General features: G+C 51.1%; 8 protein-coding genes across 8 annotated transcripts; 5 read left to right on the top strand and 3 right to left on the bottom strand.

Annotated features, from left to right (window-relative positions):
* Positions 1 to 439: 439 nt before the first annotated feature.
* K441DRAFT_651273 (uncharacterized protein) lies at positions 440 to 1071 on the bottom strand (the record flags this gene model as incomplete). The annotated part of the gene is made up of 1 exon (XM_067647156.1): positions 440 to 1071. A coding segment is annotated over one exon (234 nt), but the record flags the coding sequence as incomplete, so codon positions are not given.
* A 2078-nt stretch (positions 1072 to 3149) lies between these two features.
* K441DRAFT_683744 (polysaccharide lyase family 3 protein) lies at positions 3150 to 4158 on the top strand (the record flags this gene model as incomplete). The annotated part of the gene is made up of 5 exons (XM_067651723.1): positions 3150 to 3332; positions 3403 to 3493; positions 3608 to 3728; positions 3826 to 3929; positions 4007 to 4158. The coding sequence occupies 5 exons, from the start codon at positions 3150 to 3152 to the stop codon at positions 4156 to 4158; spliced, it is 651 nt and encodes a 216-aa protein (XP_067509863.1).
* Positions 4159 to 5346: 1188 nt separating this feature from the next.
* K441DRAFT_651271 (2-oxoglutarate dehydrogenase E1 component mitochondrial precursor) lies at positions 5347 to 9137 on the top strand. Its single transcript, XM_067647155.1, has 4 exons — positions 5347 to 5664; positions 5734 to 7781; positions 7832 to 8205; positions 8262 to 9137. The coding sequence occupies exons 1-4, from the start codon at positions 5467 to 5469 to the stop codon at positions 8801 to 8803; spliced, it is 3162 nt and encodes a 1053-aa protein (XP_067509862.1). The 5' UTR covers positions 5347 to 5466; the 3' UTR covers positions 8804 to 9137.
* A 164-nt stretch (positions 9138 to 9301) lies between these two features.
* Positions 9302 to 11782, top strand: K441DRAFT_625932 (RNA polymerase II transcription factor-like protein). Its single transcript, XM_067646117.1, has 2 exons — positions 9302 to 9471; positions 9560 to 11782. Exons 1-2 carry the CDS (start codon positions 9339 to 9341, stop codon positions 11374 to 11376), a joined length of 1950 nt encoding a protein of 649 aa, XP_067509861.1. The 5' UTR covers positions 9302 to 9338; the 3' UTR covers positions 11377 to 11782.
* Positions 11783 to 13201: 1419 nt separating this feature from the next.
* Positions 13202 to 13519, bottom strand: K441DRAFT_455656 (uncharacterized protein; the record flags this gene model as incomplete). Its single annotated transcript, XM_067641735.1, has 1 exon — positions 13202 to 13519. A coding segment is annotated over one exon (318 nt), but the record flags the coding sequence as incomplete, so codon positions are not given.
* A 1125-nt stretch (positions 13520 to 14644) lies between these two features.
* Positions 14645 to 15826, top strand: K441DRAFT_719212 (uncharacterized protein). The gene has a single exon (XM_067654019.1). It carries the CDS (start codon positions 14843 to 14845, stop codon positions 15737 to 15739), a length of 897 nt encoding a protein of 298 aa, XP_067509859.1. The 5' UTR covers positions 14645 to 14842; the 3' UTR covers positions 15740 to 15826.
* Positions 15827 to 18049: 2223 nt separating this feature from the next.
* Positions 18050 to 19357, top strand: K441DRAFT_719208 (uncharacterized protein; the record flags this gene model as incomplete). The annotated part of the gene is made up of 2 exons (XM_067654018.1): positions 18050 to 18095; positions 18356 to 19357. 2 exons carry the CDS (start codon positions 18050 to 18052, stop codon positions 19318 to 19320), a joined length of 1011 nt encoding a protein of 336 aa, XP_067509858.1. The 3' UTR covers positions 19321 to 19357.
* A 338-nt stretch (positions 19358 to 19695) lies between these two features.
* On the bottom strand, positions 19696 to 21198 carry K441DRAFT_458098 (uncharacterized protein; the record flags this gene model as incomplete). Its single annotated transcript, XM_067641755.1, has 1 exon — positions 19696 to 21198. A coding segment is annotated over one exon (1503 nt), but the record flags the coding sequence as incomplete, so codon positions are not given.
* Positions 21199 to 21470: the final 272 nt, after the last annotated feature.

The following is a 21470-nucleotide window of genomic DNA, read 5'->3' as shown; positions in this document are numbered from 1 at the left end:
AATATAAGTAGAGCACGTATATAAGGACTTATAGCTTAACGGAAGGTAATATCCTATAGAATCGTCTAATTAATATAGGCTAAGAACACCAAAATCGAGATCCGACCCATACTGTCCTATGGGGGCTCTTTTCCGTCTCATCTTGTCCGTACGGTCAAGCTGAGAGTGAGGATCTCGTCTGCTACTGATGCAGCGGCGTTACGTCGTGGCTANAGGGCGCTTTCGAATGCGTCGCCCTCGACGCCGTCAGAACAGCAGAGTTTTNGNGGGTCTTGGCGCCAAGACCTAGTCAACAACACGGGCAAGACGACTCCATAAAATNGACCTCTGCACCTCCACGCGGTGGAGCCCGGGAACCTAGTATGCAGCTATTGGCGTTCCATCTGGATCGTGCCAATAGACTACTAGAGCAAACGCAGAGACGTGCGTACGGCTGCGCAGCGCCGGCGCTGCGACGTGGTAGTGCAAAGAAGTCTCTGCTGGGAGGGTGAGCCCCAGCGGAAGCCTATAAGTTCTACTACGTCTTCACGTATTCGTTCCGGTACACCTGAAGCACGGCTTTAAACGGCGTCCCCCCTCTACCTCCTATACGAATACCTACACGACCGAACGAGCCGCATGCGGCGACCGACGAGCCGCGAACGGCGACCGAACGAGCCGTACACGGCGACCGAACGACGAACCCCATACGCCAAAGGAGGTCTGTGATGAGCCTCTCATTCCCCACTCTACCCGACGGCCTGGACTTACCCACGCGGTATTTTGTCTCCCTCTACGTCTCGAAAACCAGCTAGGCGCAGGCGATAGGATGTAGGGGACCTAGGTTGGGGCCCTAGGACAAGACACCTAGTATATTCGTCCCGCTGTTCCTTTGGGGTGGAAATCACGCTGCAAGCAGGAGGACTATAGGCGTATGCACGCTAGGGTATTCGAATAGGAGCGAAAGGGTAGGATTACATTATTTTTACGGCAATTATTATATCTCTATCAGGAAGCATGGTACGAAAGGCAGACAGGGCAAGATAGGCAATCAGGACACCCCCGTACGGGGGTCTCAGAGCAGCGACCTAAAGGTATTTTTCCTCCCGTTGACGTAGTACGGGCGTGCTACCTGGAGGGGTACACTCTGTATTACCACTCACGTTCGCCTTGGAGGTTTTTTGTATCTATATCACGGCAGTAGTCTGCATGGACCTTAATTGGGACCGCATCAGACGTTAAATAAGAATCAATAATTAATATAGGCTTAAATATAGCCAGCTGCCTAGAACGGCTAGCGTTTATAGCTACTATTTAAAGTAAATAAGACTTAAGCGGCTAATTAGAACGGGCTTAATATGGCTAGTAGTTATATACTACTATTATAGCTTTTAGGGTTAGTAATAAGGCTATACTTTAATTTTAAATAGCCGCTAATATAATTAGTGCCGTTAATTATAAGTAGAGCACTTAGTTTTTAAGCTAGGTAGTAGATTTTATATAGCTAGAGCCTCTTCTTACCTAAAGGACTATCCTAAAATAGGTCGGCTCTATATTTCTAAATTACTAATATAGAGATATTGCTTAATAGCGACCGCTTATTAATAACTTAGTATCTATATTTACTAATAAGCTTGCTATATTTTATTAGGTAGAGGCTATTTTAGTTAATAGGGAAGATATAGCTATAGTTCTAATTAACTAAGGGAGGCTGTTATAATATAGAATTATTTTAATCGCCTAATTTGGTATTATCGTTAATTAGGAAAAGTAAAAAAGTTGTTAATTTATAAAACCTATACGGCGTTAAGGGGCTTAATTAATATATAGATTACGGAGTTAATAAGGAAGAGGTAGAGGAAGAAGCTCTATACCCTAATTAGCGCGAAAAATATAAGGTGCGTTATATCTAGATATGGTAATAAAAAAGATATTAATATTTAGGAGGCGGAATGAGTTTATATGCGTAATAGAGAAATTAGAGAAATTATTTTATTTACTATAGATAAGCAAGAGTTTCCTAGGGGTTTTCTATTACTTAGTTAACCAAATATATAAGCTTTATAGTGTGTAGGTATTAAATAAGCAACTTAATTATAAAGCTATAGAAATTAAGAGGTATATATATATATAAAATAGTATAGGTAATAAGATAAAATGGGAACGGTAATCTGTAAGCAATATTAATCTGCGATTAATATATAGGGTGGCGTTGACGCTATCTTAGATCCTTCCAAGCGGTGATCTTGTGTCTTAGCACAGTGTTAGTAGTCGGTTACAGAATATTAGCCAAATATCCTTAACCTTCACTAAAGCTTTAAAACACTATAAAATCTTCCTACCCTTACCACTAAGGCAGCGAGCTTTCAGCGCGCTATAGAATCTATACTAACTGACTGTTGACTGACTGTGACTACCCTATACGCTGACTGACTGCTTACATTATCAGCTTCTTGGCAGCTACGCTGCCAGCGTCGCTGACTGTTGGACACACTGGCCTACTTCCATTACCCCGGCAATAGGGATGCATTCCGAATTTCGCCCACCCGCTTCTCAATATCAAGTCTACAACGATCTAGGAGTTTTCGGCCTCCTAACGCAAGGACCCTCTAGCTTAGGACAGCACCTCACGAGAGCATGCCATATGCATACATAGCTTCTGTTGCTTGACATTTATATTTTGCGAATTCCCCGCCATCATTACCAAGTCTCTAGTCAGATAGAGGTTAGATTATTGATCATGGCAACTAAAGCCATCCACTACGTGTCAAGAATCAATATACATCACGATGCCAAGAAGCATCCTGAAACGGGAGCTAGAGAAAAAAGTTCCTTCCAATCGGACACGAGCGTTCCAGCCGCAATGGCTTCGGGCGATCCCTTTACGGGGCTACGCGTAGATTATTCGCCCTTAGATTCGGAGGAGGCTTGGCGATGTTTCTCCACTGTCTCTCCGCCAGCCGTTGCCAAGATGTAGTTTATTACTTCGGAGGAATCATTTCGTGGACTCATGTCAAGGGCCGGAGATCCCTTAACGATTACGGGTGAGGTGATTGCATAAAGGAGCAGTTTGTCTCGAAGTGTAGACTATGGCCTGTATCTGTCCGCTTTCTGCCTAAAAATATGGTTGATTAAGAATAAAATTATTCTGCGAAGAATCATCATTCATCATGTACGCAAGAGCTGCTCTTACAGCATACTTTGCGGCTCTAGCGGCTGCTGCAACGACGAACACGAATCTCCAGACCACTTTCCCGGCTTCCTCTGGAACTACCAACCTTGCTGCTGTCAAGACAATCGCCGCTTGTGCTACCTTTGACGGAGGGAGAAGCAATGGGATCGCAGCCATAAGTGTTTCCTCAAGACTATAACCGATAATTTGACTGACGGTGCGTGATTCCTACTACAAGTACATGCAATGAGCAAGCTGAAGGTGACAACTCGGACGTCGTCTTCCTCCTTCAAGATGGCGTTATGCTATCTAACGTCATCACTGGTCCTAGTAATGGCGAAGGTGAGTCGAAGTCTCTAACTTCATTAAAATATCGAATAAACACGTTGATGAATTGTAAATGTGCATTGTCTGCACTTGCACGCTCAACAACGTCTAGTAGACCGATGTCTGAAGATACCGCTACCTTCAAGCAGACGTCTGGCACGTCGTATGTCAACGGTGGCGGAGCCAGGAATGCGGATGATAAGGTGCTTCAGCGTAATGGTGGTGGAACTGTTGCTGTTCAGAACTTTTTGTAAGTTATATTGAGAACAGTGAAGGTTCACGGAGCACGAGGAACGAGAATGCTGACAGGAAAATTGATGGGCCCAAGACGTAGGCAAGTTGTACAGAAGCTGCGGCGATTGCGACACTCAGTATGCGCGGAAGCCCACGTTCAGCAATATCCGTGTCGATAGAGCGTCTGTTGCGGTGGGTGTTAATGGAAACGAGGGTGGTATGTTACGACGCTCCCTAGAAGAATGACTCGGCATGTTTTCGAAATGATGCCAATGCTGTGCTCCGATTCTACAGACACTACCACAATCTCCAATTCTTGCATCCTTGGTAGTGCCATATGCTGGCTTTACGAGGGCAACGACGATGGTGACGAGCCAACAAAGACAGCGAGCGCTCCAGATGGCAAGGTTTGCGCGACCAGCTCTGTTAAGGCAAGCGGGTGCTAGATGTGATTGCGTTGCTTTCCCGTGTTAACGTTTTGTATGTCTCTCGCTGTATGTCCCTTCCGCTAGTGTATTTCGTCTTACTGTTATCAATAAGAGCTAGCCAATAGAATCAATAGGACCAAGGCTCCGTGATCATACGCGTACTTTTGATTCTGGTGTTCGCGCACGGTCCGCCTCTCGTAGGACACCACCAGCGGAAGGGATATTGCGTATTCTTTACCTCCATAGATGAACTCTGACTGCTGTAGAAGTGTCTGTGGTTGACTCCGACCCCTGGCCATAGTCTTCTGTTTGGGAGAACCTGCCAGCTTTTGAGTTCGCCTGGTTCACCCGTTCAACCTCGGGTCCGTTTGGATTCGGAGTTGTCCGCGGCCGAGATGGTATAAGAAACAATCCCCAGGCCATTCCCGGTGGGATTTGACCCAGGTGCCAGAATGGAGTTTGCGGCGGCTTTGCATTGCCTGGGATTATATCATCATCCAAGTTCTAGTGAAGTGCAGAGCTGAGCGTATCGTGGGTTTTATTTTGAAATCCATGGTTCGCGCAGTCGTTTTAGATTTGGCGGAGTAATGTGTGCAAGTGCTCCATGCAATGTGAGAATAGATAACTCATATTTGTAGGGACAGAACTTGTAGTTCAAATGGGGTTCGACTGATTATAACTGATGATGACTACCCTTGTCAAGATAGTATTCAGACATTACAGACCCGGTGTGTTACTAGCGCCGTCGCCGGCAAAGCCTCATGCTGCAAGATCCAATTGCGGCACTGGTTATACCTCTTACGTCCATATGGCGGAGCTTATTTCGATCCATTGAAGTCTCATGTCCCCGTGGCAAGGGATAGGAGTACGTAAGCAGAAGCACCAGCCATCACGAGAACGGGTCATGAGGTCCGCTAGCCGAAAGCAAGCCTTGAAGTGCCTCTGAGAGAAGAAAGAGATTGGGCAGCTGGTTAGGCTTTCAGAGACATGCAGCTTGTTCGATGCGTCTCGGAACAGTCGGTGAGGTTGTTATCAATGAAATCGCCGTTGCGGCATTTCTGGGGTTCGCATTAATTATGGGCGGCCAATGGCGGGGCTGGCTAACTTCAGAAATGTAACGCTTGCCAAGTCTCGATCCGCTAAGCCGTCTTCGGGACCATCAGTCAGGATCATGAGGGCGCTGATGATGCTGAGCTTTGCAGCTCAGCGAGTGACTCTCCTCCCGTCTTTCCCTCCCAGCATACCTCAGCCATTGCGTGCTGAATGTTATTTCTTTTCCCTTTCCTACCTTTTTAATGGTCTTCTTCCTGTGTTGCTAGCTTCAACATGCTGCGCATCACTCTTCGAAAATGTAGCAGCCGTCTTGCCGCCGGTAGCTGTGGCGCCCGGTCGAGCTTCTTTACTCTTTCGAACGCATCGTCAAATGCATTGCTTGCCTCAAAATGCAGAGCTCTTGCTCTTGCGCCTCGGTTCCAGCAGCGGAGAAGCTATGCTCTTGCCGCTGAAGAAACGGACAAGGGAGTGGTATAGCCTCCTTTTGCGCAGTGGCAAGGCTTTTCGAACGATTAACGAAAGGCTAACGTCTTTTTACAGGACCCCAACGACTCCTTCCTCCAGGGTAATACCGCAAACTATGTTGACGAGATGTACATGCAATGGAAACGCGACCCCGCGAGTGTCCACGTCTCGTGGCAGATTTACTTCCGCAACATGGAACAAGGCGATATGCCAGTCTCCCAGGCCTTCCAACCTCCTCCTACAATCATCCCTGCACCACATGGCGGGATGGGCCCTAGTTTGACTCCGGGATTGGGAATGGTCCCTGGCAAAGGATCTGATGTGATGAACCACTTGAAAGTCCAGTTGCTTGTGCGCGCATACCAAGCTCGAGGACATCACAAGGCGAAGATCGATCCATTGGGAATTCGTACGGAAGCAGAACAGTTTGGATACAGCAAACCACGGGAATTGGAGCTTTCCCACTACCAGTTCACGGAGAAAGATCTTGATCAGGAATTCACCCTAGGACCCGGTATTCTGCCACGCTTCAAGAGCGAAACACGCGAGAAAATGACATTGAGGGAAATCATTGCTGCATGCGAACGTTTATACTGCGGCTCGTACGGTATCGAATATATTCACATTCCAGACAGAGAGCAGTGCGATTGGCTTCGTGAGCGCATTGAGATCCCTCAGCCCTACAGATACTCGGTAGACGAGAAGCGTCGGATCCTTGATCGTTTAATATGGGGGACTAGCTTTGAAGCTTTCCTGGCTACGAAATATCCCAATGACAAGCGTTTCGGTCTAGAAGGCGGCGAGAGCTTGATTCCTGGCATGAAGGCTCTCATTGACCGAAGCGTGGACTATGGTGTTAAAGATATAGTTATCGGCATGCCCCATCGTGGCCGTCTCAACGTGCTCAGTAACGTCGTTCGAAAGCCAAACGAGTCTATTTTTAGCGAATTCGCGGGGACCGCCGATCCCTCGGATGAGGGGTCCGGTGATGTGAAGTATCATTTGGGTATGAACTTCGAGCGTCCCACGCCCTCCGGGAAGCGTGTCCAGCTTTCTCTCGTCGCCAATCCTTCGCATTTAGAAGCCGAGGACCCGGTTGTGTTAGGCAAAACTAGAGCTATTCTCCATTACAACAATGACGAAAAGGAAGCAAGGACTGCAATGGGTGTTCTTCTTCACGGTGATGCTGCGTTTGCTGGCCAGGGCGTTGTCTACGAGACTATGGGTTTCTATTCGCTACCGTCATATCATACTGGAGGCACCATCCACATTGTTGTTAATAACCAGATCGGTTTTACTACTGACCCTCGCTTTGCACGTTCGACACCTTATTGCTCAGACATTGCAAAGGCCATCGATGCTCCAGTTTTCCATGTCAACGGTGATGACGTAGAGGCATTCAACTTCGTCTGCCAACTTGCAGCTGATTATCGAGCGGAATTCAAGAAAGATGTAGTCATCGACATGGTGTGCTACCGGAAACAAGGCCATAACGAGACTGATCAGCCATTTTTCACTCAGCCGCTCATGTATAAGAAAATTGCCGAACATCCACCAGCTCTGGATAAGTATATTGACCAGCTCTTGAAAGAAAAGACTTTTACTAAGGAAGACATCGAAGAGCATAAGTCTTGGGTATGGGGCATGCTTGAGGAAAGTTTCACTCGCAGCAGAGACTACCAACCAACAGCCAAAGAATGGCTGACTTCCGCATGGAACGGATTTAAATCACCGAAGGAACTTGCAACTGAGGTCCTGCCGCATCTTCCAACCGCAGTTGAAGCAGACACCTTGAAGCACATTGCCGAAAAAATTGGCAACCCACCGGAAGACTTCAATGTTCACCGAAACCTCAAACGTATCCTTGCCGGCCGAACAAAAACCGTCACAGAAGGTAAGAATATCGACATGTCAACGGCGGAAGCTTTGGCTTTCGGCACGCTGGCTATGGACGGCCACCACGTCAGGGTTTCTGGTCAAGATGTAGAACGTGGTACTTTCTCCCAGCGTCATGCCGTCCTGCATGATCAAGAAAATGAAAAAACCTACACGCCTCTACAACACCTAAGCCCTGATCAAGCGACTTTCGTTATTGCAAACTCATCTCTTAGCGAGTTTGGAGTGTGAGTATCAGAGCTAGGTTGAAACACATCCCATAGCTAACACACTATAGTCTCGGGTTTGAATATGGCTACTCACTATCATCACCAAACGCTTTGGTAATGTGGGAAGCACAGTTCGGTGACTTTGCCAACAACGCACAATGTATCATTGATCAATTTGTCGCATCTGGTGAGGTCAAGTGGCTGCAACGTACTGGACTGGTTATGAGCCTGCCGCATGGGTACGACGGCCAAGGCCCAGAACACTCCTCAGGAAGGATGGAACGATACCTGCAGTTGTGTAACGAGGACCCAAGAATATTCCCATCGCCCGAAAAACTTGATCGCCAGCACCAGGACTGCAACATGCAAATCGCCAATCTAACCAAACCGTCCAATCTGTTCCACATCCTCAGACGTCAAATGAACAGGCAATTTAGGAAACGTAAGTTGTCTCTATTGTTCGGCTGCCATTTAGGCTTATTCTAACACGCCTCACAGCTCTTATCCTCTTCTTCTCTAAGAGTCTGTTAAGGCATCCAATGGCACGTTCCGACATTAAAGAATTCACGGGTGAATCCCACTTCCAATGGTTGATACCTGATCCTGGCCATGAGACCGGCGAGATCGAGTCTCCGGAGAATATCTCCAGAGTCATCCTCTGCACTGGCCAAGTTTATGCCGCTCTTCACAAACACCGTGCCACCAAGGAGCTGAAAGACGTGGCAATTACACGTGTCGAGCAACTCCACCCATTCCCCTGGCAGCAACTGAGAGAGAACCTCGACTCGTACCCGAACGCACAGAACATTATCTGGTGCCAAGAAGAGCCCCTAAATGCTGGCGCATGGAGTTTCACCCAGCCACGCATTGAGACACTGCTGAACGAGACTGAGCACCATAACCGCCGCCATGTGATGTATGCAGGCCGTAATCCAAGCGCGAGTGTGGCAACGGGTTTAAAGAGCGCTCACCAGAAAGAAGAGAAGGATCTGCTTGAGATGGCGTTTACCGTCAAGCAGGACAAGCTGAAGGGAGAGTAAATGACTGGAATGGACTTGGGTGTGCCTTAGTGAAGAAAAAATGCCTTTCTGTGTCAAAACTTAGAGCTGTTGGGCTAGTGGAGGTCCTTCTTTGCATTTGTACTTTACGTGCGCTGTAGTTTTATATTTTAGATTTATGACTACCATACTGTAGCTCTTTTTCCTAAGAAGTGGCGGATGATTGACTTAGAGTCTGGCAGCTGCAGCGGGCGGAGCTGACAAAACAAGATTGTCACCAGCATAGCGTGTGATTGTATTTACGCGGAAGCCTCACTTTTATCGACTTTTAAAGACAAGATTTCGCGATCAACGAACCCATTCCATCCATTTGGACCAAATATCTTATCTCAACCTATTTCCAAGCTCTCATTACTTAGAGGTTGGTGATCAAGCGATAGGTTCACAAGACTCCGCTCCGCCTAGCGCCGAGCCTCTTGATTCCCCAACCAATAACGGCGCGTCTACGTATTTCGCTCAACGCGCCTCAGCCCCAGGCCAGGCCCATCCCTCCAAGTTACATCTCTCCTGGTTGAGGATGTCAGAAGCCTCTACTTCTTACAAGAAGCAAGATGGTAAACTCTCGGTGGCTAAGGACGGGAAAACCGTGTCTTGGAAACCAGCTGCACCATCAACTCCGCCGCTGACAATAGCGGTTTCTGAGATCACAAGTACGACCCTGCTCACCTCTACAGGCCAGCCCGAATGGGCTTCATAAACATTCTTATATGTAAATTAGCTAATCCGTTTCTGCCGTAGATCTCCAGCAAACTCCCGAAAAGAGTGCTAAAGTTTCCATCAAAATCGTCGTTCAGCGACCCTCCACAGCTGCCGCTGAGAACCACACCTTCACATTCACATCAACTACTTCTGCTCGAACTGAACAATCTACTATAACAGGCTTGCTTCGAAAAGCAATCGAGGCAGCTAGGGCTCAGAATGGAAACACGCCTGCTCCTGCAGACGATGGGGGTGGCCAATCGGCTGCCATGGCAATAGCCCAAGCAGTCTCCGCAGGCGCCAGAGCTGAAGATAGCATGTTCGATGATGCCCGATTAATGTCAAATACGGAACTCCAAAAATCACTCCTCAATGCAAACCCTGCTCTTAGGCAGAGGTTTGATCAAGCCCTCCGCGAGAAGCCAGAAACAATCACAATCTCACAATTTTCAACACAATTCTGGGCATCAAGGGTGCATTTATTACGAGCACACGCGGTCGAGAAGAGCCAGAGCCAGGGAACATACAACGTCCTCTCGGAGGTTAAGCCAAAAAATGTTGACGGCACCACAAGACTCAACCTAAGCAAAGAACAGATCCAGCTCATATTCAATCAGCACCCGTTGGTTAAGCGAGTCTATAACGAGAATGTCCCTCAACTAAGTGAGATGGAGTTCTGGTCTCGATTCTTTGTCTGCCGCCTCTTTAAGAAATTGAAAGGAGAGAAAATCACCGAGACAGACGCTACTGACCCTAAACTCGATCGCTATCTAAAATTTGATGAGGAGGCTGACCGGACCCGGCAATTGATCATGGCTCATGTGCCCCATTTCATCGACCTTGAAGGCAATGAACAGAATCACAGTCAGCGCCTGGGCAACAGACCCGACTGGACCATGCAGCCAAACTCTCACGAAAAAGTGCCCATCTTGCGAGTGCTCAATAGCATGAGTGAGAAGATGTTGGCTGATGTCACCCCCAATGGCGTCGGTCCACATGCACCTTCTGGGATGGACGAAGACACTTACAAGGAACTACAACTGCGAGATCTTCAGCGGCATGCCGATGATAATCGAGTTATGTTGAAAATCAAAGACCAGGGACGCTTTTTCTCGGGACAAAGCGGAACTGTTTCAAGTAGTGCCTCGCTGTACACTAAACATACGCCTGGTCAAGTGCTGTCTAAACTCCAGAATGACTTGGAGTCCATTTCAAACGAGCAAAATCCCTCGGGAAGTTTGAATCTCGAGAGCGCAATCGGTGTTCAAGAAGACAGCGATAGCGAGGAAGATAATGACGGTCCCAAAAAGAAGCGGCGTGTTGGGGGCAAGGCTAGTCGGAACGCAGCCACAACGCAGATTATGGGAGCTATCAGACAACGCCACTTGTACACGGATGATTGCTCAACATCAAACTCTACTCCCGCCATGCAAGCATCCAAATTCGGCCTTGCAAGTGGTGTGTTCGACTCACTTGCCATGACCCACAATACCACGGTCGAATTCCTACACTACTTCTGGACTGTATTCCTCTCGGGTGATCCTGATCGTGCGGTTGAGGTTCAGAAATTAGTGGAGACATTAGACAAGTCTCTCGATAGGATCGCGGCTGTGGCCGGGAGCGCTGAGAAGGAGCGGGTTGTTAGAGTAGAAAAGGCAAAGAAGCAAGTAGAGGACTACATTCAGCGGACGGGGAAGAGGAGGAAATTTGACACCAACAGTATCAAGGGCGGTGCCAAAGCCGTCAATAACATGACGGTGCCGATTGTCAGGGCAATCAAGGCGGCCACGGATCAGTACAGACGCGCATATGAAACACAAATGGCCCAGATAGCCCAGCTCCAGACCATGCAATAAAATATGGAATTATCTCCAAGCGTCTAAATCTTGTATTGCTGATGGACGGCGGGACTAGTGGGTAGGACAAGTTATGCAGTCGATCGTGGACAAATTCTTAGACAATGAGCAAAATAATCATAGTATGCACAAGAGCTTCACGACCCTAGCGCTTGGCTGCAGCAGTGGACGGTCAGAGGGGTAGCGTTGATGATATAGGCTACCTTTGGTGCGCAATACTTTAGGGCTTGTATGGACATGGCGCGTCGTGATGTTGAAATAGCGGAGGGATATGTACGTGCTTCTTTGGGAAGTTTCCCTGCGCTGAATGACGCGAGCGGCGCAAAGGAGCGCCAACCTCATTTAGTTGTGGCCTCGCACATGCACAACCCACTAACTTAAGATAGGTTTATAACTTTACTTAGGCTATAATAACTTATCTTAAAAGCTTAAAACTTCTATATAAATAATATTAGTAATAAAATATATTACAGCTATTTTTTTAATACTTTGTTAGAAGGCTTTACGGCTAAAGAGTTGTCTTCTGGATGTGACATGGTTTTACGAGGCCACGACCAAACGAGGTGGAATACAATGCTTGGCAAGGCGGCGGTTCAGTTATACTGGAGACGGCGGAGTTTACAAGATAGAGGTTGGGGACAAAGAGCAAAAGTGTTTTGGACTTGGCTGGCTCTGAGGCAGGGTTTCTTGAAGCAGTAGACGCAGAGATTGTTGCATATTGCTGCAGATCGTCTCGCTACGCCGAGATCAGCAATACCATCAAAAAAATGGGCTGACCCAGATGGAAGGATGCATCGAAACTGCGAAGTATACCTTCGCATCGGCTCCTATCTACGTCGATGGACAAGCCCGGCGAGCTTTATGGGCTAGGGTGACACCATGCGCGTGGACCAAAGCAGCACGAATAAAGCCCAAAGAATCCCCATGGTAAATAGACGGTAGTTAAGCCTGCGTATCCGCTCTTCCAACACGGCAATCACCACCTCTCATAGATCTCTGCCCACCTGAATCCCCTTCCCCACCAGCATCGAAATGTGCCAATGCGTGCAAATAACTCAATAATTCAATAATTCACCCCCGCCAACATCGACTCTCGAACCCGCCGAGTTGTCATGAACGGGGATCCGCTCACGCGTACCACTCACTTACCCTGCCAGCTCTCCCTATCCACAGCTAGGCCACCCACCCGGCCATACTAATGCTCCGCCCGCCTCAAGGAAGCTAGAGATGGCATCTATAGCACTTTGGCTTACGCATCTCCATACGTCACTCAACACCGCACCACTGCCGCAGCTGGACGCACCAGAAATAAGAACGGGAGTTAAGACTTCTCACCCCGCTTAGATTAAGATACACAAGAATAACCAACATATCCCTCACCGACTCCATGCCCAAACCAATAAACAACCATGTCATAGATTCATGAGACCAGAGTTCGAGAAGAACAACAAGGAATTGCGACGATGTAGCATCTTACTGGGAGCATCCAGCAGTTTCATCGTCCAGCGAAGGCTACTGCTAGTTGTTCCGCAAAAGCTTCCAGTGTAAAATGCCTACGTCCTACTTCCTGCAATTTCTCTGTCCTTCTTTTCCTTTGCTCTCTGTCTCTCCCTCTCTTTGTTGTGATACTATGGCTGACAAAGCCAGGTTTTACCAGCTTTGGTCAGGAGTGCCTAACAGGGTCCCAGAAGCCGCTGCTTGACCGCTGGTCCCCACCACCTGCTTTGTTGTTAATTCCTATTATTCCTAGAACGAAGCCAGCTACTCATCATAAAGACGCCCCGAGTACCAAAAGCAACTCACTTGCAGGGCCACCTGGAACATATCCGTCATGGTAACTGCCGGTAGCAGCGCCATTACTCCGCGCTTTGTTTCGATTGTCTCTATAGCGGAAGACATGCCACAGGCACCACTGGACCACCCAATTCTCTTCATTGGGTCCACTCCGATAGGACCCATAGTCGTAGTAGGCTTTTGTTATTGGGCTAGCACTCCGGTATATGTTTAGGATCTCTCTATGTCTAGCCGTCTCTGACAGATTATCCCACGAGTATGGTGGCTGAATAGCTGGGTTTAATCTGCACTGCTCAACGAGATTATCGCGGCTAAGGCTAAGGCGGTCTCTACCAGCGGACGCTTCTTCCTGGAAAAAATTACACCAGGATCAGCAGCTTTTCACGACTATCTGCACGCACATACCCTCATTTTATTGTAAATCGCCTTGTGGTTGGGATTCTGCTCAGACAGGGCCAGTCTTTCAAAGAGCCTCTCCTTAGGAGCACTCATGGGCAGCCCAGCACCTGTCATTCTCGTACGATATGGTCGTTCTTCGAGGACCCTGATGCGGACGTGGGCTGATGGGACAGACGGTTGTAATCTTTTTAGCACGCCTGCCAGCCAAGAACGTCACCAATTCTTATAGGCAGCCTCAAACAGACGACGAGTAGACGAGGCGGCCGCTTGTCCCCAATCATGTGACTAAAAGGCCTACCCTCCCGCCCTACCGCCCCTCTGGAGAGGTTTACTCGCATGTGGGGGACATCCTAAGTGGTCGGATGTTCTGCGGGAACACCCACCGGCCGGGATATCATGCCAGCCATCACAGTTATGGATGTGATGCAGAACCAGTGTCCGATGATCTCCCTCCCGGAAGAGCTAGATGGCCTTTGACACAACCAGTCCTCGTAGGGAGTGGGCACAACTGCTCGGCTTTCGCCGATCTATAATGTGGTCTGATGACAGTTCCGCTGGCCGCACACATCACGGCGGCTTCATGCAGTGACGACAGCGACGGTGAATACTATCATTTGCCATCAGGGCGCATCTGTACCCAATAAACCGGGCAGCTTCTATCGCTAGGAAGAGGATCAGCCACTACCGCTTGGTTCAGTTGCTGGCAACAGATCGCCAGGTCTATCCGAACCTTATCTTTCCCAGAATGGTTCTCCCGGATGGACTTTGACTAAAACAGCCTCCTGGGCAGCAGAAGAGCTCTGGACAGCGATGCTCTGCATCTAGGCGCGATTGCAGATCGGGACAGCTTTGGCGCGAAGCACCATGGCATGAAGCTGTTCGCCTCTCAGGGAGAACATGGTGTGACAATTCCACTAGTCGTGGACTGGAGTCTCAGACCATACTTGCATACCAAGGACAGTCCGAGGCGCTATTGTTTTCTTCTGATCAACCAAAGAATTGGCAGAAGATCCGAGATCATAGATGAGCCAGCACACAGCACTGGACGACCGGCCGGCATCCATTGACCGGCATCCATTGACCGGCATCGAGTGTGCTACAACACCACATGGCTATTCGAGCAGGTCCGCAGGGCGGCACACAACCAAGTTTCTCGTCCGTGAGGCCACATGGGAGGTCAAGGGTCTCACAGTTTCTTACCCGGGCAGCCTAGGGCAGTGGGTTTGGCATAACGGTTGAGCTGAAATACATTAAACGATGGATTGAAGGGGAAATGATCGACGATGGATTCGATATTCAATGTAGCACGATTGGCGAGATGGCATGCATTGTAGATTGTCAAGTTCTCCAAGCCGAACCTCTTAAAACGCCAGCCATCACGTCTCATGCCAATATTACAGCGATGGTCAAATTAAGGGCAGTTAGTTATGCAACGCCTTTGCACCTCAAGTGTCGGGATGCTGCAGGACTTGTAGCTCCCCCTCCCCTCCAAAGAGCTTCTGGAACGCTGCAGAGAAGAATACATAGACGCGCCGCGGATGCCTCGGTCAGAGGAGTTGATCAGCGTCTCCCGAGCGGAATGACGCGAACTGAGGCGGCAAAGTCATTGAAGAGGCTGGCTTTTTCGGCGGACTATTGGCGCTCAAGTACCGCCCAACAAAGTGTGGGAAAGCTAGAGAGACAACCTGTATTTTTTTTCGGGGGCGGGACGGCGCGCAAGAGGGCAGGCCGTGCTGGCAAGATGATTGGCAGCCTAGCAATTCTGCACTCGTTCATCTGGGTGTGCTGGGCTGGTCACCGCGGCCAACCTGCTAAGCGACCCTTTGGTGCCTTTGGTGCTGTTGGTGCTGTTGGTGCTGTTGGTGCTTTTGGTGCTGTTGGTGCTTTTGGTGCTTTTAGTGCTTTTAGTGCTTTTGGTGCTTTTGGTGCTTTTGGTGCTTTGATGCTTGCTGATGAGCGTCACAGGCCTGCCAGGCCGTTCCTTGCGCCTGGTGGACGGGCCAATCCTTGCTGCAGCATATCCGCCCACACTTCGGAGATCGGCCAAGGGTCCTTCAGTCCCAGTTCCAGGGTTCTCGGCCGACCTGACCGCTCGCATCTGGGTTACTCCTTCCCCGTTAGCGGGCCGGGGCGTGTCTCTCACCAGCCTAATGCCAGTCAGTGTCCGTGAGAGGGGCGTGCTAGTGAGAGCTAGCTAGTGTGGTGCAGTGCGTTTACACACAGTTCTCTCAATTTCTCTTTCTTCCTAGTCGTTCTAAGCCCTACAAAGGTACAAGTGCAAATGATCCCCGTCGCCTGCATCGCACTGCACCACAACGCATCAAGCCCCTTCTCGCCGACTCCTCTAGCTAGCTAGCGCCATTATCCGGCTGAAGCGAACACCGACTTCGCTGCACGCTTTGTGTGTTTGTGTGCTTTTACGCTTGCGTAATTCTATGCTTTCCGGCTTGTTGAATAGAACTACTGATGGGTTTGGGCGAGGGCGAGGGCCGGGGGCCGCCTGTGCTCTGCGCTGCTGTTTTTCACTGCCGAGCGGACCGCGGCCGCCTCCACGAAACGTTTTCGCACGAACAGCTGCCCATTTGGATGCCCAAATGAAGTCTCCAAGGGATATGCTCAATTGACTTTCGAATGCCCTGTGGAGCCGTTGAAACCACGTGGCGGCCATGGACGCAGACAGCATCTAGAGATCTGGCACATGGCACTGTAGAAATCAAGAGAGTCGAGGTAGCCCCGTGCTATGTGACGCATGAAATACAGCTGTTAGAGCCGCGAATCTCGCCATGAGGCACGCTCAGACCCTCAAGGGAGCCTTGGCCTGCAGCGACGGCTGAATATGGCATTGTACGGCAATAATAAAGTTGACTCTGTCTCACTGCTGCAGTTTCTTTTATCATCAGCCAGGAGATCGTGGGAATCTAGTATTGAAAGGCGTCCGCTGCTAGCTGACGTCTAAGACGTATGCAGCATGCCGAATAAGCCCCCTGCCGAACTGACTGTCAAGCAGTTGTACTCTCATGCTTCTGTTGTGCTCCCTTTCCCCAAAGGCCACTACTTCCCTTACCTTCTAGTCGCCTTCTAGAACAAATTTCATAACACGGTAGCATTATGGCCATCGTCAGCTTGGTGGTTGCACAATGGTTATAGAGAGTGGATGCTTCAATGTGAAGCAGTCCTGTTGTTCTTTCCCATACGGGTAGCGATGCTACACCCCGAGAATAGAAGTCACGCCGTGAGCGAGTGCATAATGGCAATAGCGATAAACACGACTCAGGGCTTAGTCGATTACTTCATGGGCTCTGGTCTCAGTCATCGAGCAGTCCTTTGCGGTCTAGATTCTACTATCGGCTGTTGCCCTTTGCATAGCGTCTTCTACAAACATTAGACACTGAAGTCGCATCGATCTGACAATTCCTGTCCGTCTGTCTGGAGCCGCGAACAGAGCTGCTCATCTCCTGTCCCATCTCCAAGCCTTCCATCAGACAGTTCTGCCGGATCGAAGACGTCCATAACATAACGTTCTCCAAAAGTCGACTTATCTAAAGGAAGTTCTAAAAGTCATCACTCTTACAAAGCTGTGCATTCGATATCAGGCCATGGAAATGAGCTATCGAATAAAAGCTCGGACAAGGATAGCGGTGCAGCAATACTCCACAAACATGGCCTTAGCGCGAAGCATCACCTCAAAGACTCCAAGATCCAGCCTATTGCAACTGTTCAATTCATCAATCGCCCGAATGGCACTCCTTTAGCGATCATCATCGAGCAAAAGCCTTGCTCCACTAAGCTCTCACCCCGCTCTGCACCAAATATCGATTTGACCCCGTTTACACTGATACTGGCCATTCAGCCCTTTACTCAAGATCGAACCTAGCAGTCATGGAACTCGACGAAGGATATCCCGGGCTCTCGGCGATGAGAAGTTGCATGAATCTAAAAGATGTACAAAAGATGAATCGACGCAATCGGCAGCCTTGCATTGTATCGAACAGGATTCGTTAGGTGGTCTATTTGGACTGGCGTGGCGTGGATCTAAGGTCAAATCCACTCCAATGCGCCATACCTAAATAGGAATAACAGTTACCTATATAGGCTAGCTCGCCATTTTGGATTGATCACTGGGATCCAAACCTTACGTGTCCTCTCTCATCCAAATCAACCCATCTCTTCGCCTAAAAGAGCTCTCTGCATCTTCTAGCAGTTCTGCACGTCTCTCAACAAACTCGCAGTAGAACTAATGACTGTGCTTGCAGGACCCTTAAGATCACTCTGCGCAATTTACTTGGAAGCATCCGCAAGGCACAGTCTGTCAGGCCTTCTTTAAGATTTCGGACACCTTAGAACATTACCGTGGCTCGAGAGGCTAGTCGATCAATCGATCCAACAGAACAAAGGAGGCAGTTTGTTGGCGTGGACGGTAAAACAAAGAGATATGCGATTTACAACGCGCTGATTGGTGATCCTATCAGTGGTGTCCCCAATGGCTCACAAATCACTCGACAGCCTCATTTCTAGGGTCCAGGGAAGTTAGTTTTGCTCAGGTCATCGTAACAAATGCAACAAGCAATGCAACATTGCCAGACTTGGTAATAAGCAAGCTGTCAAACCCGCATGGACAAGTACATGGTAGGTGCACCTATGCAAGGCACTTCTAAAGGTCCGTGATGATGTGCAAGGTGCTCGTAGTAGTCAGAGCGGGTTTGACAACTTGCTTGTTACCAAGTCTGAACATTGCCTACAGAGATATCCCACTCACCAGACACCAAGCTTCAACAGGAGTCTCTAGCGCGCGTCGCTACTACGCCAATCCCTGACGAGTCTCCTGCTGTCTCCTCACCTACACCGTCACCTTCGCAATTCCCTGCTCCTCCAAACATCAATCCTACATCTACCATCTCCGATGCTCGCTTTTCGCCCAACACAACCAACCCAGGCATTGCAGCCCCTTCTCTGTCGGATCGCAGCAGAGATGGCCTCTCCCGCTATACAGCCGCCGGAATTCCTATCTACCGTCTTAACGCTCCTTCACTACGTACCCTAGACCGTAGTCGCGAGCTCAGTTTTGGCAGCGCAGTAACAGAAGTTTCAAACACATCAATCAGAGCAGAGCTCGAGGGGGTCGTTGCAAATCCACCGGCACCAGCATGCCAACACGACACAACCACAACCACGGCCACACTCTCCGCACCCCCTGACCTCTTTCCAACGCACCCCCCACCCCCCAACAGCACCGACCCACACGCTCCGCTCCGCCGCCCTCCCCATCCTCCTCCTCCCCCTCGCCGCCGCAGAAGTCATCCCGCACCCGCGCTTCCTCTCCCCGCATCCGAGCTCCTGCGCGCTCACTCCCCAGCCGCGCAGCTTCCCGCCCGCGCGCCCCGTCACGCTCCCCGCGACTTCGCTGCCCACGTCCCCGCTCCCCTCGCGCCTGCGCCTGCTTCGTCATACTCATATGCACACGCATGTCGTGCCGCAGCGTGCGGTCGTGGTGCGCTGCGATGGCGTGGTGGGTGTCGCGTCGCTGTTGCCGAGGAGTGGGGTTGTGCGGGTGGAAGAGAGAGGGAGGGGGGTTGGTGGTCGCGCGGGGTGGATAGAGGAGCTGGGGCTGGAGCTGGAGCTGGAGCGGGTGTGCTTTTGTCAACTGGCGGATGGGGCGGGGATGAGTGTTGGGCGTGGTGCGGGTGGAGCGCGGGGCTGGGACTGGATGGGCGGAGGAGGTGGAGGGTGGTGCCTGTTAGGGTTGTGAGGTAGGGGGAAGGGAGAGAGGGGTGGGGTGGTGGGTTTGGTGTTGGTATTGGTATTGGTATTGGGCTTGCTTTGGGTAGTTGGTTGGAGATTGGGTTGATACATTGTGGTTTCTTGGGAAGAGAATTGATGGGGGTGTGGTTTTATGGTACAGCTCTCTGTTCAATACGTGATAGAAGAGCAATGAACGAGTGATTATGTACTATTTGCAGGATACTTTATAACATGCCTTGTTGAATGCTATTACACCCTCTTGTTGCACAGCCAAAAACTCCCATGCCTCTAAATAATGCCTACAATATTATACAGAGAAAATATCAGTCTAGAGCGCACCGATCTACAGCACACCAGCCCAAAGCACAAAACTCACCCCTCCCTCCTCCACACATCGCGCCAAAACTCCCTAAACCCATACTGCCGCTCCCGCCTCTCATCCTTCACCCGCGCCGCCTCACCTGCAAACCGCTCCACGACCCCCGCGGGCCGGAACCCCAGCATGTCTTCGTTCCGCCGCGGCGTCGCGGCGCGCTCGCGGATCGCGGACGCCAGCTGTGGCGCCACATCCGCGTAGCACGCATTCAGCTCGCGCGCGAGGTTGAAGTACGGCTTCTTGGCCAGGTCCGGCGCTTGCAGGTTGTAGGAGCGGGTGAGCGAGTTCAGGTGGTTGATGGTCAGGGTGTGGTAGGCGTGCTCGGTGGATTCCCAGGTGGGGTCGCGGAAGGGGTGGGGTGCGGGGGGGATGGTGGTTGGGATGGAGGAGGAGGGGGGCGAGGGAGGGGTTGCGGCCTCCAGGGTCGCTTGGGCGGTGGGCGAGGGGTCGGCGGTGGAGGAGTCCGGCAGTGGGGTTTTAGTGACGGTGATTTGGGCAGGTGTCTCTGAAGTTAGGGAGGGAGCGGATGCGGAGGCAGAGGGGACGCTGAGCTCGCCTGATAGTGGGATCTGCGAAATGTGTCCGGCGTCGTCAACAGCGTGGAGGGTTTCCTCCTTGGCCTTGGGCGGGTTCGCCAGCAGCTCCGCGGCCGCATACGCCTCCGCTCTCTGCATCTGCTCGTGCAGACTGCCGCCCTTGCTCGCGATCATGCGGGCGGCGTGCCGCTTCCAGTCGTTGCGCAGGCGGGCGCGGAACTTGCTCGCGGTGCCGACGAGCTCCTGCTGCTTCTCGATCCACGGCGGCACGATGTCCTGCTTCTGGATGATCTTGTTCATGAAGTACTCGGTGGTATCGAGGAACGGGCTGCTGGCGTTGTAGTCGCGCTCGATGCGCTGGCCCCGCGGCAGGTTCTTGAACTGCCCCCGCGCGATGGCGTCCTCGATGCGCTCGTTCGCTAGCGACGCCAGGCCCTGGATCGTCGCCGGCACTGCTCGCGCGTGCGGCGCAAACCGCTCCTTCAGTTCCCGGAACCGCTGCTCACGCTCCTTGCCCGTCATCTCCGAGTCCTTCAGCGAGCTGTATATCGAGGTCTTGTCTCGCGCGTTGGCCAGCCGCGCCCCCGCCGACGCCCTCATCCCCGAGCGTCCCGTATCAACGCTCTTCGGCGGGCCCGCCACCGGCGGCGACGACGACACTCGTGGCGTCCTTCGCAGTGGCTTATGTGCGTCGCTCAGCATTCGCAGCGACGCGTCCGCGACGGATTCCATCCCTGTCCACGGTGCCGCGGCCGCCATATCGCGCGTGCCACGCCCCGCGCTCGACGGCATCGCGACCTCTGCGAACGCGCGCGCGTGCTCGTGCCGGAAGGTCGCCGCCGCGATCTTCTCCTCCAGCGCCTGCCGCAGCTCGGCACTGAAGCCGGCCTCCTCGACCGCCTTGCGCGCGCTGCGTCCGCCGGTCTCGAGGCTCTCTTCGCTCAGCTGGCTCAGGCGGCGCGCCATTGCTCCCTCGTCCTCATCCTCGTCCTCTTTCGTTTTTGCGCTGCCGCTGCTCGTAGCTGTGCCATTGTCGGAGGCTGGGCCATCGCTGGCTTTCGCAGCGGTGGAGGCCGGCGTCAAGGGGAAGGCGGCGAGCCAGCGGCGGTGCTGGAGGTGCGGAGGCTGCTGCGATCGGGTGGGTAGACGGGGGAATTGGATTTGGGCTCGCGGGCAGCGAGTGCAGATGTACAGTGCCACCGCGGTTGACCTTGGCATATAGGTTGCAGGGAGGAATTGGAAGGATTGGG

This window comes from Cenococcum geophilum (assembly GCF_001692895.1).
Source record: "Cenococcum geophilum 1.58 unplaced genomic scaffold K441scaffold_2, whole genome shotgun sequence".
Classification (NCBI taxonomy): domain Eukaryota; kingdom Fungi; phylum Ascomycota; class Dothideomycetes; order Gloniales; family Gloniaceae; genus Cenococcum; species Cenococcum geophilum.
This window is presented reverse-complemented; position numbering and strand designations above follow the sequence as displayed.

Coding starts and splice junctions, on each gene's coding strand:
- K441DRAFT_719212 (XM_067654019.1), top strand. CDS start 14,843: ATGATCGACGATGGATTCGATATTCAATGTAGCACGATTGGCGAGATG.
- K441DRAFT_651271 (XM_067647155.1), top strand. CDS start 5,467: ATGCTGCGCATCACTCTTCGAAAATGTAGCAGCCGTCTTGCCGCCGGT. Junction 5,665..5,733: donor AAGAAACGGACAAGGGAGTG/GTATAGCCTCCT, acceptor GTCTTTTTACAG/GACCCCAACGACTCCTTCCT. Junction 7,782..7,831: donor TCTCTTAGCGAGTTTGGAGT/GTGAGTATCAGA, acceptor AACACACTATAG/TCTCGGGTTTGAATATGGCT.
- K441DRAFT_625932 (XM_067646117.1), top strand. CDS start 9,339: ATGTCAGAAGCCTCTACTTCTTACAAGAAGCAAGATGGTAAACTCTCG. Junction 9,472..9,559: donor AGCGGTTTCTGAGATCACAA/GTACGACCCTGC, acceptor TTTCTGCCGTAG/ATCTCCAGCAAACTCCCGAA.